We start from the raw sequence: 17,247 nt of genomic DNA, 5'->3' as shown, positions 1-17,247 counted from the left end.
GTTTGGTCTGGATCAAGGAGAGTAAGATAAGGGCAGACCAAAAAGGATAGTTTGACTGACTAGTGTCGGAGAAGGATGAAACTGGGTAGCTGTGCTTAGTTGCTCAGTCCTGTCTGACTTTGAAAGAAATGTTTAAAACCAATAGAAAAGCTTAATTGAAGGCTTTTTATGTGCCATCCTAGACTTTTTACACATTTAACCCTTGTGTAATCCTCATAACATATTGGCAATGGAAGTTTTAATAACTGTTGTGGATGGGGGAAACAGGTCTAGAGAGGTTAAAGTTTCCGCCAACGCAACACAGCTAATGTGTGGCAGTCAGATAACACATTTGTCTGAATCCTTCATCACTTTGGTCCATGCTTCATTTCTTTATTCCTAAGGCAGGTTCACTGTCAGCCTTACACTTTTGTATTTGCTTCCTGATGTGTAGTGTATAACCTAATGGATCATCAGAATATGATTGTAGTAGTTTTGTAAGGATCATGATAGTTGAGGAAGAGCTTTTGATGCTGTGGTGAAATAAGAATTTATGAAGATAAATTTGGAGACTACCGCGTTCTGTAAAGTGCCTCCAAAATTTTGAGTAGTGTCTCTACCCTTTCAATTTCCTTCCATTACTTAAATCAGCAGGTATTTAATGTGAGTACACAGGACTAAGGTGACTTTTGAGGTGTTTTGTTTCTATACATGTGACCTGACAGCTGGCTTGTACTCTTAAGGACTCGTATCCTAGAAGAATGCCAGCTTTTAATAACAGAGAAGAATGGTGAATAAATATGCATGTGAAATATGTATATGTTTGTAATTCTGCATCAGTATTGCTGTTGGCTAGATCTAGGATAATAAAGAACAGTTTTCTTTTTAATAATTATATAATGAAAGAAAGCTAATTAGAAAATCAGGTGCAAAATCCAGATTACTTTAGCTTTGTTTCTTTAGTCTGTAGTATCAGAATGCCAATATATCATAATGAAGATATGTGAGAAATATTATCTGTCATGGGTAGAGAAAGAATAATACCTGGATTGCTTTTGAACTTTGTAATAATCTCCTTTTATGGTGTGTCTTCTTTGATTTTAAAATAACAAACTATGCCAAAGCCTTTGACTGTGTGGATCACAATAAACTGTGGAAAATTCTGAAAGAGATGGGAATACCAGACCACCTGATCTGCCTCTTGAGAAATTTGTATGCAGGTCAGGAAGCAACAGTTAGAACTGGACATGGAACAACAGACTGGTTCCAAATAGGAAAAGGAGTTCGTCAAGGCTGTATATTGTCACCCTGTTTATTTAACTTCTATGCAGAGTACATCATGAGAAACACTGGACTGGAAGAAACACAAGCTGGAATCAAGATTGCCGGGAGAAATCTCAATAACCTCAGATATGCAGATGACACCACCCTTATGGCAGAAAGTGAAGAGGAACTCAAAAGCCTCTTGATGAAAGTGAAAGTGGAGAGTGAAAAAGTTGGCTTGAAGCTCAACATTTAGAAAACGAAGATCATGGCATCCGGTCCCACCACTTCATGGGAAATAGATGGGGAAACAGTGTCAGACTTTATTTTTCTGGGTTCCAAAATCACTGCAGATGGTGACTGCAGCCATGAAATTAAAAGATGCTTACTCCTTGGAAGGAAAGCTATGACCAACCTAGATAGCATATTCAAGAGCAGAGACATTACTTTGCCAACAAAGGTTTGTCTAGTCAAGGCTATGGTTTTTCCTGTGGTCATGTATGGATGTGAGAGTCGGACTGTGAAGAAGGGTGAGCGCCGAAGAATTGATGCTTTTGAACTGTGGTGTTGGAGAAGACTCTTGAGAGTCCCTTGGACTGCAAGGAGATCCAACCAGTCCATTCTGAAGGAGATCAGCCCTGGGATTTCTTTGGAAGGAATGATGCTGAAGCTGAAACTCCAGTACTTTGGCCACCTCATGCGAAGAGTTGACTCATTGGAAAAGACTCTGATGCTGGGAGGGATTGGGGGCAAGAGGAGAAGGAGACGACAGAGGATGAGATGGCTGGATGGCATCACTGACTCGATGGGCATGAGTCTGGGTGAACTCTGGGAGTTGGTGATGGACAGGGAGGCCTGGCGTGCTGCGATTCATGGGGTCGCAAAGAGTCGGACACGACTGAGCGACTGATGTGATCTGATGGTGTGTCTTTTTTGATTTTAAAATAACAAACTTCCTTAGCTCAAATACTTTAATTTCAGCCTTAGCAAGTTTTCAGTAAATAAAAATTGACCCTAAACCTGGAAAGAATGATAGCATAGTACACTAGTACTGTAAGTTACAACCTCTGAAACAGTCACAGTGGGGGTGGGGTGGGGCGGGGCGGGGCGGGTACTGGGCAGAGGCTTTGAATTCCCTGAGATTCTACTTCACATTTCATATGTGTGCACATTGGTGTGAGGTCACAGGCAAAGGAACCATGATTTTTCAGTAGGTTCTCAAATGGTTTGGAACATACCCCCCAAAAGATTAAGGATTGCTTGATCTTTAGAAGACAATACAGCTGTTGAGAACTTTTACTTTGGGACATTACAGAGCAATTTATGGGTACCAGATTAGCCCTCTGGCCATAAATAAATAGGAACCTGAACAAAACACATAAAACAACTGTTTTTGGATATTTTGTAACAGTCTAGGCAGGACTGCATTCCCTGTGAGAAGGTATATAACATTCACTCCTGCTATCTCCCAGGCTTGGTTTCTGAAACTAGATTCCAGTTAGAATCTAAGAAGGGTGAGGCAGTTTTGTTGAGAGAAAGAGATAGAAGTCAGAGAATACAGAGACTGGGGAGGTTGGTATTTGCAGGGGTGATTACCATAGAAGATTGAGTTACAGGACAGTGAGATGCAGAGATAATGCAGAGGAGTTCCTTTGACTCTGGCTGGAACTCTGTAGGCTGGGCAAAAAACAACTATTAGAGGAAGGACAATTACCAGAGACTTGCTAGAATATTGGGACTTCACGTTTGGTTGGGAGACATTTCTAGTTTTGACCAGCCAGAATGGAGAGACTTTGTTGAATATCAGAACCATTTGAGAGAATCCCCAGCAATGGCAGTCTTTAAGGATAGAGTCAAAATAACTTGAGAAGAGGCTACTTAAGCTCCACCTTAAAACTGTGCTGAAAAACAGGCCTCAGAAGGATTCAGCTGATTCTCAACTAGCTGAACAAATCTCAACATTTAAGGAATCCATCTATTAATAAATACAAAACGTTCAGCATTCATCCAGAATTACTAGACCTATGAAGAAATAGGAGAATGTAACCCTTAACTAGGAGAAAAATCAGTTGATGGAAACAGACCCAGAAGTGACAGAGATGATGAATTTTTAAGATGGAGCTAAGTTAAGGAATTGAAAGGAAGCGTGAACATGAGAGAAATGTCACAAGTAAAAAACTTCTAGAACAGAAAAACATAGTATTGAAAGAGAAAAATTCAGCTGATGGGCTTAACAGCAGATTAAAAGAAGAAAAGACACTGCAGAAGAAAAAAATCAGCGTAAGGTAATAGGAACTGTCCAAAATGAAGCACAGGGGGAAACGTCTCGGGGCAAAAAGAGCCTCAGTGACGTGTGGGACATTATCATCAGGTGGTCTCATATATATGCATTTGGAGTCCAGGATGGGAGGTAGGGATGTTGTGGTTGCAGAAAAAGTATTTGAAGAAATAGTGGCTAGAAATTTCCCAAATACCTACGAAAACTTTAATCCCGAAGATCTTATAAAACTAGGAAGGATGAGTACAAAGGCACACTGAAACACATCAGTGGCTAAAAACCAAAGAAAAACCTCAAGAGAAGCCAGAGGGGAGAAAAAGACCATATTATAGTTGCAAAAGAACAACGATTACAGCAAATGTTGATTGTTATTAAACAATGTAAGCCAGCAAATGAGCAACATAACCACACAGAAGGAAGAAAAAGATAATCAAAGTACCTATTCTGATTTGATATTGTAAGACTAAAGATAAAAAGGACTGTAAGTGTGTATTTTAGTATATCTGATTTCTAATAAGGGTATGGGTTAGCAAGTCAAACTATATACTAAGATTGAACATATCAGTAAATATATTTTAGATAATGAGAGCCAGGTTTCTAATTGTTAAAGAGGTTACAGGTAAGGAAGGAAGAAGACTAGAAGGAACTCTGATGTTGAATTGGAATCAGAAATATCAGTATAAACTGATGGTTTTAATGTAGATGCATTATGATGGTTGTGGAAATGCAGATGGATTAGCATACATGAATATGTTTTCTCTGTCCTGTGGAAATGCCTAGAAGAAGCAGTGATGTGCCAGTAGCAGTGAGCATATCTAGTGCCCAGATCTTGGCCTCTTCATTCAATTTTTCAACAAAAGGAACCAGGGCTCATGAAAGAACTGACTGATTTCAGAACTGGATTATAGGAAATCCAAGATGATCCTAGAGCTGCCAGAAAACAAAGATGTGCTCAAAAAAGGATGGGAGTTGTCAAAAGGATGTAAGACTCAACTTGAAAGAGCTTCTGATGTCTAAAGTTGGAATTAAATAATTTTAGTATTGCATTATTATCAATAGAATAAAAACATCCTTTAGTCCATATTGGTATGTGTTCCAACAAACAAATGATAGGTAAGTAGAAGGGACAAACTGTAAGTGAAGAATCCCAGTTAGTAAGTATAAAACAATGACTGAAGCAAAATCACTCGTAAGCGAATACTGCAGTGATTATTGTTACAGGCAATCCAGGGATAGAAGGTAAAGTCAGTGGGTGAAGGTGTGATGAGAAACATTGGCATAGTCTCAGAGATACTATTGATGACAATTTCTCTAAGAAGTTATTGATTACAAAGGGAAAAACAGTAAACTGAGAGTGAGAGAGACTGTGGATACCACTCGCACCAAGTTATTAAGGTTAATGTCACAGAAAAAAGATACCCGTAATATATACCTCTTGATACAATGAACCAAGAAAGGCAGAACATTACATCTGTCCTGTTTTTGTGGTATTCTTATAAAAAACAATGTATAACTTTACTCAGTTATGAGGAGACAGCAGACAAACCCAAATTGAGGGAGACTGCTACTAAAATCTGACCAGTATTCTTCAAAAGTGTCAAGGTCATGAAAGACAAGAAAAGATTGAGTAACTGTCACAGATTGGAGGAGGCTAGGGACACATGACAGCTAAATTTAGAGTGGGAACCTGGATTGGATCCTGGAATACAATGACATCAGTTAAAAAAAAAGAAAAAAGACTGGTGGATTAGAACTGTAGTTATGTATTAATTGCTTTGTACCAGTGTTCCTTATTTTTGATGCATATACTATCAACATTAGAAGAAGCTGCATGAAACGTATAGGTAAACTCAGCTATTGTAACTTTTTTGTAAAATAATTTCAAAATAAAATGTTTCTTAAATCTACAGTTTTCCCAAAATGGGGGGAAAGAGTGATAGAAACAGAGTAAGCCAGAAGACAATAAAATTACATAGTTTTTTCCTTTCAAGTTAGAATTCAGTCCTAACAAAAATAATATTTAAAAAATGAAGCCAAAATAAAGGCACTTTCCAGTCAAAGCTGAATTTCTTTTCAGCAATCTTGAACTATTAAAAATGTTAAAGGAAGTTTTTCAGGCTGAAGAAAATAATTCATCTACACAAAGGAATGAGATTAAGAAATGATAAATATGTGGGAAATATGCAATACCTTTTTCTTAAATTTTAATTTCTTTCAAAGACAGTTGGCTATTTAAAGCAAAAATTTTTTATATTTTGTAGGATTCATATTTAGGGAAATGTGGAAGTGTAACACATAGAAGAGAAACATTTTTTAAATAGTCCAGTCATAGGAGAAAGGTGCTTCCCTGGTGGCTCAGTGGTAAAGAATCTGCCTGCAATGCAGGAGATGTGTGTTCAGTCCCTGGGTCAGGAAGATATGGAGAAAAATGGCAACCCACTCCAGTATTATTGCCTGGGAAATCCCATGGACAGGGGAGCCTGGTGGACTGTAGTTCGTGGGGTTGCAAGAGAGTCGGACATGACTTAGCAACTAAACAACAATAGGAGAAAGAGGAAGTGTACTTGTGTATTAATACTAGAAGTGGTATAATACTGTTTGAAGGTAGACTGTCCTAAGTTAAAAATGTGTATTATAAATTGCTAGCATAACCATTTTAAAAAATTGTTGTTCATTCACTAAGTTGTATCTGACTCTGAAACCCCATGAACCCCATGCAGCACATCAGGCTTCCTTCTCCTTCACTATTTCCCCGAGTTTGCTCAGATTCATGTGCCTTGAGTCAGTGATGCCATCCAACCATCTCTTTATCTGTTGCCCCCTTCTCCTGCCTCAATCTTTCCCAGCATCAGAGTCTTTTCTAGTGAGTTGGCTCTTCACATGAAGTGACCAAAGGATTGGATCTTCAGCTTCATCATCAGTCCTTCCAATGAATATTCAGGGTTGATTTTCTTTAGGATTGACTGGTTTTGATCTCCTTGCTGTCCAATAAACTCTAAAGGGTCTTCTCTAGCACATAGTTCAAAAACATAAATTTTTTGGTGCTCAGCCTTTATAATTCAGCTTTCACACCCATACATGATTACTTTAAAAACCATAGCTTTGACTGTATGGACATTTGTCAGCAAAGTGATGTCTCTGCTTTTTAAAATGCTGTCTAGGTTTGTCATAACTTTTCTTCCAAGGAGCAAGCGTCTTTTAATTTCATGGCTGCAGTCACCATCTGCAGTGATTTTGGAGCCCAAGAAAATAAAATTGCCACTGATTCCATTTTTCTACCATCTGTTTGCCATGAAGTGATGAGACCAGATGCCATGATCTTAGTTTTTTGAATGTTGAGTTTTAGGATGTAGAAAAATTGAATGCTCATACATTGCTGGTGGAAATGTAAAATGGTTCAGCTGCCATGGAAAACAGTGGTTCCTTAGAAAGTTAAATCTAAAATTACCACATGACCTAGAACTTCCACTCCTTAGGTATAACCCAAAGAATTCAAAACAGGTACTGGTATATACAAATGTACATGCATATTCCTGGGTATTCTTTACCAAGGCCAAAAAGGAGGATGTGGTCAAATGTCCCATCACCAGATGATTGGATAAGCAATTTATGATCTATATGCATGTGGTGGAATATTATTCAGTCATAAAAAGTAATGGGGTATTGATACATGTGACAAGTGAATGGACCTTGGAAATATGCTAACTGAAAGAAGCCAGACACAAAAGGTCATGTTACGTGCTTTCTTTTATATGAAATACCCAAAAGAGGTAAATCTATAGAGACAGGATGCAGACTGGTGGTTTCCGGGGGAGTTGGGGTTGGGTAATGGAAAGCCAGTGCTTAATGGGTATGGAGTTTCTTTCTGAGATGATAAAAGTGTTTTAGAACTGGATAGAGGTTCTGCCACACAATATTGTGAATATACTGGATCATTCACTTTAAAATGGTAAATGTTATGTTACGTGAATTTTCCCTCGATAGAAAAATGGTTGAGTGTGTATGGCCTTATGGCCTAGAGTCAAACAGACATGGAATTGAGTCCTGGTTTTTACCATCTGTTAATTCTGTGACCTTTAGTAAATTACTGTTAAGTTTTCTTCTCTGTAAAATAGGCATATTAGGGACATTCCTTGGTAGTCTAGTGGTTAGGACTAGTAGTCTAGTGGTAGTCTAGTAGTCTACTGCCAGGGGCCAGGTGCGATGCCTGGTTGGGGAACTTAAGATCCTAAAACCTGTGTCACATGGCCAAAATGAAATTTTTAAAAAATAGGCATGTTGGTACTTTATCAGGATTTTTGTTAATATTAAATGAAATATTACACGTGAAATGCTTAGAATACTTAATAATTATCCAGTAAACATTAGTGTTAATTGATTTTTCCTTTGCTGCTGCTGTTGGTTTTGATTTTATTCTCCATTGATAGAATGGAAATAATAGTATGGACTAGAATTGTTCTGATGGTTTAATGAGATATCCATGCAAAGGGCTTAAAACAGTACCTAGTGTGTTGTAAATTTTCAAAGTGTTTACTAAGCTATTTCTATTAAATGAAAGGATCTTGGAACTTTTCTGCATTTTGCATTTGGAGATCCAACCAGTCCATTCTGAAGGAGATCAGCCCTGGGATTTCTTTGGAAAGAATGATGCTAAAGCTGAAACTCCAGTACTTTGGCCACCTCATGCGAAGAGTTGACTCACTGGAAAAGACTGATGCTGGGAGGGATTGGGGGCAAGAGGAGAAGGGGACGACAGAGGATGAGAGATGGCTGGATGGCATCAGTGACTCGATGGACGTGAGTCTGAGTGAACTCTGGGAGTTGGTGATGGACAGGGAGGCCTGGCGTGCTGCGATTCACGGGGTCGCAAAGAGTCGGGCACGACTGAGCGACTGATCTGATCTGATCTGATCTGAAGGAAGCTAATGTGCATATTGGAAAATAGCCTTTTCAAAATTTGTGCTGTTACGACTAGTGAAGTGAATCGCTCAGTCGTGTCCAACTCTTTGCAATCCCATGGACTGTAGTCTACCAGGCTTCTCTGTCCATGCGATTTTCCAGGCAAGAGTACTGGAGTGGGTTATGACTAGACTTGGCCTTATAAATATATCAGACTAAGCTACTTTCAAAGGATTACAGGTGTGCAATTCTTATTTCCTTTTCTGGTGTGGTGAAACTCTTGATTTTCACTTGTAAAAACCACAGATACTGATTATTTAGCTGTAAGTTGTTAAACTTTTGTTGTCTGGAGTTTATTATATAGGTTATTTCTACTTGCATTGATTACCATTGATGTGTCATCAGAAGCCGGGCTTTGGAGAACTACTCTTTATAGTGACTAGAAGTTGCAGTTATTTTTCTTGCCATTGGATGGTGCTTCTATAGCATCATTAAAGCAAATGTTTTGGCTGATACTTTCTCACTTTCCTGAGCAACTGAAAATTGATAAATGAGCTAGACTGTGGTAAATTGAAATACCCATTTGAACTGGATCCCAGGAGTCTGTAAAAAGCGAGGATTTCCTCTAGTATGTTTTTACGTAAGCAAAACCTGGAGATAAATCTCTGGTTGAGTTAAACCCTATGATTCTGTTCTAGTCTGTGGTAATTTAAGAAATGATAGTGTTGCAGGAGAATCTGATTCCTCCTGGCAAAATCTTAAAGGATGATAGGTTTCCCTAGCTTCCCTTGGCACCTGAGCTATCAGTTCTGCTCTGATCAAATTGTATCAAAAACTTTTCTGTTTTGTCTTCAAGTGTAGGTTTTTCCAACCTATGGGGGTGTGGAAAGTGCGTGACAAAGGTATTAGAAAAGTGCACAGTTGTAAAAGTTGTGTTTGAGAGTGACTGTTAGAAGAGACTGGAGGGAATAAGACAGTAGGGGTGGCTTGGGGCCGTGCTAGAAATTCAGTAATCAAGTTGGAGTGCGTGCACAGTAGAGAGGACATTTGTAAACATACTTCCTCCTCTGTTAACCTAATCTTTATTTCTATTAATGTAATAAATACTTGCAGAGTTTTAGAAGTTACACAGTAGTTCAAGACAACAACAGCAGCAATAAATCCTTGCCCCATGCTCACTTGTGTGTTAACTTTTCCCAGTATTCAACCCCATATTCCACTTTTTTTTTTAAAGCTAATTTGAGAAATTTTCTCTTGTTGTTATGAAATGTGAGAAGTAAATTCTCTGATAATATGAGACATTGTTGGCACCTCTCCCTTTATCTTCTCAAATAGTTAGTTCTGCTACTGCTAAGTCGCTTCAGTTGTGTCCGACTCTGCGCGACCCCATAGACGGCAGCCCACCAGGCTCCCCCATCCCTGGGATTCTCCAGGCAAGAACACTGGAGTGGGTTGCCATTTCCTTCTCCAGTGCGTGAAAGTGAAAAGTGAAGTCGCTCAGTCGTGTCCGACCCTCAGCTACCCCATGGACTGCAGCCTTCCAGGCTCCTCCGTCCATGGGATTTTCCAGGCAAGAGTGCTTGAGTGGGGTGCCATTGCCTTCTCCTTATAGTTAGTTCTAGCACAAGTTAACTGCTAAGCCAAGTAGTGTACTATAATTGTGTTTCCTTTCTTGGACAGCTTTTTGTTTTCACTGTATCTTACAGTCCCTTCATTGTTACATTTGCTTAGATTTCAAGGGACCATTCATACTTTATCCCAAACTCTGCAACGGAATTACCAGACGCTCTGAATTCTTCTTTTCATTTAAATTTCAGTCATACCATTTCATTCCCTTCCATCTTAGGAGGCATACCTCTTGGACCCTTTCTCTGCATTTTGTCTTGTTGTTTTCTGTATTCTTTTTTGAACTGGTGGCTTCTCTTGGCCAGTTTGAACTGCCCTTTACATCAGTCTTTTTTTTCCTCTGGCCATGCTATGCAGCTTTCAGGAACTTAGTTCCCAGACCAGGGATTGAACCTGGGCCACTGTAGTTAAACCATCGGACTGTCAGGGAATTCCTTCCATCACTCTCTTTGCTGGATTTCTTTTCTTCCTGTTCTTGGTAAAGCAACCTCTCCTAATAACTGTTTTAGAAAATACATGGAAACTGAATATTTTGAGATCTTTCATGTCTGGAGATACCTTTATTTTACTCTCTCATTTGATTTTGGCTGGATATAGATTGAAAATACTTTTTATTTACCTTTTTGTATTCTGGATTCTAGTGTTGAGTTGTTCAGAGTTGTTGTTTTTGATTATTTAATATGGCCTAGTTTGTTTCTCTACAAGCTTTTGTATATATTATTCCTGAAATTTATCTTTAGCCATGGAATTTCATGATGGTATAACTTGGTGTAGATATTATTTTATTAATTATGCTAGGCGCTTGGTGAGTCTTTCAGTCTCAGATTCCTTTGATTCTGTTTCTTTGATTCTGTCATTGCATGGGGTCTTTGTTGCTGTGCGGGCTTTTCTCTAGTTATGGTGAGTGAGGGCTACTCTCTAGTTGTGGTGTGCAGGCTTCTCTATGTGGTAGCTTCTCTTGTTGCAGAGCATGGGCTCTAGGGGGCTTGGGCTTCAGTAGTTGTGGCTGTTGAGCTCTAGAGCACAGACTCAGTAATCGTACTGCACCAGCTTAGTTGCTCTGAGGCATGTGGAATCTTCCAGGATCAGGGATCGAACCTGTGTCTACTGAGTCGGCAGGCGGATTCTTAGCATTGAGCCACCAGGGAAGTCCTTTCTTGAACTTCTTGAGTTAGATGTCAGCCTCTGGTTTGATCTTCTGCCTTGACATGCATGTCTCACGTATATTCCATTCTTTGTCGTTTTGTTGTATTTTCTGGGATATCTCATTTTTCCCTTACAGCCTTTCTGTTGAATATATTATTTCTGCCTTTTTAATTTCCGGGAGTTTTCTAGTTTGAATTTCTGTTCCTTCCTCCCCACTTCCTTCCCTTCTGTCTTGTTCTGAGAAGATAAAAGGAGGAACTATATCTTTTCCTCTGCATTGCCCCCATTTCCTCCAGGTTTCCTTTTTTGTTTGCTTGTTATATTTCATTGGGTTAGTTGGATTGTTCAGTCCTGTCAAGAGTTGGTCTTGACAACCAGGTCATTTTAGGATTTTTTAGGTTTTTTTTTTTTTCCAGTAATTCCCAGAGAAACAAAAATACAGGCTGTAGACATAGTTTGAGGTTTATAAATGTCAGACAAATGGCCCTTTTTTCCTTTTGATTGGGTGTAGGAACAAATTGAATGGAGAAGGCAATGGCACCCCACTCCAGTACTCTTGCCTGGAAAATCCCATGGACAGAGGAGCCTGGTAGGCTGCAGTCCATGGGGTCGTGAAGAGTCGGACACGACTGAAGTGACTTAGCAGCAGCAGCAGCAAACAAACTGAAAGGGCTTAGCTAAGATTTAGTTGGTAAAAAGAGCGAGACAGGTCCTTGGGGATCTATAATACTTTTGCATCATGTACTTTGAAACTCTGTGTTACTAGATGCATAAACATATAATATTTTTATGCCTTCTAATTCATTGACATGTTAATCATTATGAAATGACCCTGTTTATCCCTGGTAGTACTCTTTTCTGCAAGTTATTGAAGGCGATGGTTCTTTGCTAATAAGGAAACATCTTTTTATTCTTTTGCATTAAAATATTAGATATTAAAATTTTCTTTCAATTTCCTAATTGTAAAAAAGCTATATAATTCTTTTCTATCTTGGATCTTACATATGTTTTAAATTGGGCACTTTGCTCAAAATTGCATACATAGTAAATTTCCAGAACCAGACATTTTGAAAGCGTGTTTTTATGCCAATTAAATTTAGTATAGCCATATTCAGAGCCATAGATACAATTTACCTTTTTTTTTTCCCCTGTGTTGTAGGAATAGACTTTAAGATCAAAACAGTTGAATTACAAGGAAAGAAGATCAAGCTACAGATATGGTAAGTGATTCTAATTTACTTACTTTATGTGGTAGAATGCCAAGTTTCCTGAACGTTAGACAGTGAAATCCTTCCTTGTCAACTGTTTAATTCTAGGAGACTTCCCTTTCCAAGCCAGTGGTCAGGTGACCTTTCAGTGATGTTTATTTATTTATTTATTTAATTTTATGTATTTTTTAAATATAAATTTATTTATTTTAATTGGAGGCTAATTACTTTACAATATTGTATTGGTTTTGCCATACATCAACATGAACCCGCCACGGGTGTACATGTGTTCCCCATCCTGAACCCCCCTCCCACCTCAGTGATGTTTTAAAAAAAATTGTCATGGACTTTGGAGTCCATGAGAGCTGACTTGAGTGTTTTACCTTTTCCATTTATAGTATGAACTTGGGTAAGTTACATACCACTGTGAGGCCCTTATATCTTCACATGTAAAGTGGAGATAATATCATTTATCTTAAAAGATTGTTACAAGGATTAAATGAAGTAATCTATGTAATGCCATTAGCACAATACTTGGCTCGGGAACACTATATAAAAATTAATATAATCTTTTTTTTTTTTTTTTGGTTTAGAGGGTCTTAAGCTAAAATATTTGTTTTCCTTAGTGTGTATAAATCTTTATAAGCTTTAGCATTATTTTCATTAGTTTGTGAAGGGTTTGACCCATTGAAGTATTAAAAAAATTCTTTAAATTTGCATTCAAGTATGTATCATAGACTTTAAAATTATAATATCTGTATTTTCAGTGAATATTAGGTGTTCACAGTGACTTGTGAGATGTATATTATTCCTTCTCCCCTCCTCCCCCCAACAGTCTTATTGAGGTATAACTAGTAATACAGTAAACCACCCATATTATAGTTTGGTAAGCATTGACATATGTATAAATCTGTGAAACCATCACCACAATCAAGATAACCAACATATCCATCACCTCAGGAGTTTCCTCGAACTTCTTAGTAATCTCTCCCTCCTGCCTATCCCTGGTTCCCAGGCAACCACTCTCTGCTTTTTGTCACTATAGACCAGTTTCCGTTTTCTAGTACTGTATACAAATGCAGTCATGTAATGTGTTACCTTTCTTTGTCTTTTTTGAGAAGGAGGAGTCTGGCTTCTTTACTCAGCAATAATTATTTTGGAAGCTATCAATGATTTTATGTGTAGCAGTAAGTTCATTGCTTTTTATTGCTAAGTTGTATTCCATTGTTAAGATATACAACATCTTTATTCACCATAAAGCTGCTACAAATGCTTCCTTTTCTCTTGAATTCCTCCTATTTTATAGATACGGAGATGGAGGCATTTTGAAATAGTTTCAGAAAATAGTTTTGTGTGTGTATTTTTTTTTTATGAAAAACTATTTCAAAATAGTTTAAACAAAGGTCTTACAGGATGTTAATAGCAGAGCTGGGAGGCATTACATGCTCTGAACGTAAGGTTGGGAGTGACATTCTTAATTGCAGTACTGCCTCTTCTAAATAGTAGTTTGTCGATTGATTTTGTCACTCTTTCCAGTAACTGTCATTCTTCTTTCTTCATTGCCAGTCAACAGTTGTGTTAAATTTGAACTCATGTTATCTTTGGTAGTTGGGATTCCCTAGTGGCTCAGAGGGTAAAGCATCTGCCCTCAATGTGGGAGACCCAGGTTCCATACCTGGGTCGGGAAGATCCCCTGGAGAAGGAAATGACAACCCACTCCAGTACTCTTGCCTAGAAAATTCCATGGATGGAGGAGCCTGGTGGGCTCCATGGGGTCGCATGGGGTGGGGTCCATGGGGTCGCAAACAGTCGGACATGACTGAACAACTTCACTTGTTCACTGTCTTTGGTAGGTAGTGTAATTGGATCTATCGTGGAATGGTTATGAGGATTAGTAGTCCATGTAAAGCGCTTGGAGCAATCTTCAGTGCATAATTCAAGAAATCAGATGTTATTATTTGGGGATCTCCCATGATGAGTTTAAAACCCTAAAAATAGTAACATATTTAGAGGAACAAGCTAACAAAGGAAATTGCAAAGTCGTAGTTGGAGAGTTAGAAGGAGAATTAGGAGAGGACATTGTCTCAGAATCCAAAAGATAGTTTCAAAAGTTAGGCATAATTAGAAGTGGTATATGTCTAATCAGGATGTCTTCATTACCTCACCATGTAATTAGAAGTCCAGTCTTTGTAACATCTTTCAAATTTAATAAAAATGTTTTTAAAGATGAGAAAGCATTTCCTAAATTTAATAGTTCTCTGAAGCCCAGTCCACTTGATCATTGTTTTTTTTTTCTCTTTTCTTCTCTTTAGCTAGGAAATAACTCAGCAAATGAAATGTCTCATATATAATTTCCTTATAATTAAAATGATCTCAAGGGAAAAGATGTCAGTTGTTTAGTATTCTGAATTTCAACCAGCCCCTCCCATCCTCCTTTATTTATTCTTAGCCTCAGGTCTTATTCAGACCGTGTCCCTACAAAACGTTTGTCGTTCAAGCCCTCTCTGAAGCTCTGCCTCACTGATTGGCTCTCTTCTTAACTATACAGGGAATACAGTTAGTGTTTATGCTGATAATTTTCAAACTTGTTGACAATAGTTAAGATACATATTACATTGTGACTCAGTATGCGTGCGTGTATGTGAGTGTGTATGAAGCAGAAGCAGAGCCTGTGTGTTTCCTCATGCAGTGTATCAGACCTTTGCCCTGCTAAGTGTGCTGTTTCTCCTCTACACTGTGTCCTCCACAGACTTTCCCTTCTGTGTCTTGACTCGTGACTTTAAACATTTTCCCCTTCCCTCATCATTTTAGTCTCTAGCTTTTAGAAGTGTAACATATTAACTAATACTTGGTTTTAAAAAGAGCCTTCCTCAGAAGATGCTTTTTTGAAATAGTAAATCTTCCAGTATAGCTTTCAAGATTAATATAGAAAAGATTACTACTGTTTCTATAAGACTCAAGTATAGCACAGAAGTGATAACATTTATAATTTAGAGTTGTTTAGTTTTTTACAAAGTTTTAATAGAAAGTGTTTCCTTCCAAACACTTTGGAAGGAATATTTGCTGTAGTTTAGATTTTCATGTATACAGATGACTGCTTTTAATTTGAACTATGATTTGCTTATAAAGACCAGAAATGAGTTGACTGGTTAAAATTTGTGCTTAATATAAGAGGTTAGCATTATGCCAGCTGATTTTGTTTCTTTGCTTGAGTTGACGTGCTTGTTAATATTCCAGGGAAGAAAAAAAAGTCTTGTAGCTCTAGGTTAAAAGATCTGGGATATGCACAGTGTTTCAAGAAGGCTTATAGTGTGAAAAACCCCATTACTCATAATTTATAATGATTGTTCTAAAAATTCAAAAGGCTATTCTCAACTTAAATGCTTTGCTTCAAAATGCTGTGCTACAAAAAAAGCACAGGGATTTTTATCTCTTTAGTTTGAATGAATATATTCAGGTTCTTGTTTCAGCATGAAAAATTGTTCTATGATTGAGTATTTGTTTTGGAAACTGTCTTTAGACTGTGCTACTAAAGCTGTGTATTTTTTTCTTACTTGAGTGATCTTCACTTCTTGCTTTCTTTCCAGGAATCTCTCAGTTTAACTGTTGCATAAGGGTCTCACCTGTCCTGCACAAGTGTGTGGGCCTAAAATTAGCTTGTTTGGCTGATAGAGAAGCAGCTGGGGCATTTTAAATCCTGGATCTCTAGAAAGTTTCTACTGAAGTATCTTTGACTCACTACATTTTCCAGAGTAGTGAGGAAAACAGTTAGTGAGTTACTTCAAGTCTGCCTTTTTTCTCTCTCTTGTTCTTTTTTTCCGTTTTTGTTAATTGTTGAGGGAGGGGAGGTGTCAGAAATGTTTGCCACTGTCAACATCTATATCTTGTACCAGCAACACATTTTAGCATCAACACAGTTAGCAGAAACCAGTAGTATCATATTGTAGAGGAATTGACTGTTTACCTACATGAAGTGTCAGATACATGAAAGTCATCTTTGAGTCTTCCCATTCCCTTAACCCCAGCTTTCAAGTTAGCAAGTCTTACTGATCCTATCTCTAAAATACGTCTGGAATCCAAATGCAGTTTGCTGTCTCCATTGCTATCCCTGGTCCTCCATTACCTTTCTGGACCATTGCTGTAGGCTTTTAATATTCTAACAAGTCCTTACTTCGCCTTTGCCTTCTTCCAGTACTTATCCCAAGTAATGGCCTTGGTAATCTTTTTGAAATATAAATATGATCATGGTTATCTTTCCTTCCTCTATTTATAGCCATTTTGACTTTCCATTGTATTTCAAATGAAAACCAAAGTTCCAAATCCAAGTTCCTTTCCACAGTTTACAGAGGAGGCCCCTGCCCGTTGTTCCGACCTCATTTTTTGCTCCCTGTGTATATAGTCTCTACCCTCAGGTGATCTCCTTTCAGTTCCGTGGACACAGCAAGCTTTTTTCTGGCCTTTGTACATACCTTAACCCACCCAACTGTAGCTAGACTAAGCATTCTGAAGTACCACTCCATTCCAGAGGCTTCTCATTTCAACAGAAATAAATTTTAAAATTCCAGTTTCTGGCTACAGTCCCTTCTGACTTCATCTCTTACCAGTTCTGCTCCAACCACTGTGGCCATTTTTTTCCTGTCTGCAGGAAACGTGTTCCCGTCTTCAGGCCCTTGTAATTCACCTGTTCCTTCTGCTTGGAATGCTTTTCATCAGATCTTTGTGATGCTGCTATCTCTCATTCAGTCTCAATTCATTGTTACCCTCTGAGAGAGGCCCTGCTTGATAACTAGCTAGAGCCACCCCAGTCCTTTAGGCTAGGGGTCCCCAATCCCCCTGACATCGGTCTGT

General features: G+C 38.3%; 1 protein-coding gene across 1 annotated transcript in view; it reads left to right on the top strand.

The window, feature by feature from the left end:
* RAB10 (RAB10, member RAS oncogene family) overlaps positions 1–17,247 on the top strand; it is a 65,355-nt gene that overhangs the window by 34,050 nt on the left and 14,058 nt on the right. The window contains exon 2 of the mRNA NM_001101288.1: positions 12,351–12,411. Within this exon, the coding sequence (NP_001094758.1) occupies positions 12,351–12,411 (61 nt within the window). The remainder of the gene's footprint in view (positions 1–12,350; positions 12,412–17,247) is intronic.

The sequence above is a fragment of the Bos taurus genome, chromosome 11, assembly GCF_002263795.3.
Source record: "Bos taurus isolate L1 Dominette 01449 registration number 42190680 breed Hereford chromosome 11, ARS-UCD2.0, whole genome shotgun sequence".
Classification (NCBI taxonomy): domain Eukaryota; kingdom Metazoa; phylum Chordata; class Mammalia; order Artiodactyla; family Bovidae; genus Bos; species Bos taurus.
This window is presented reverse-complemented; position numbering and strand designations above follow the sequence as displayed.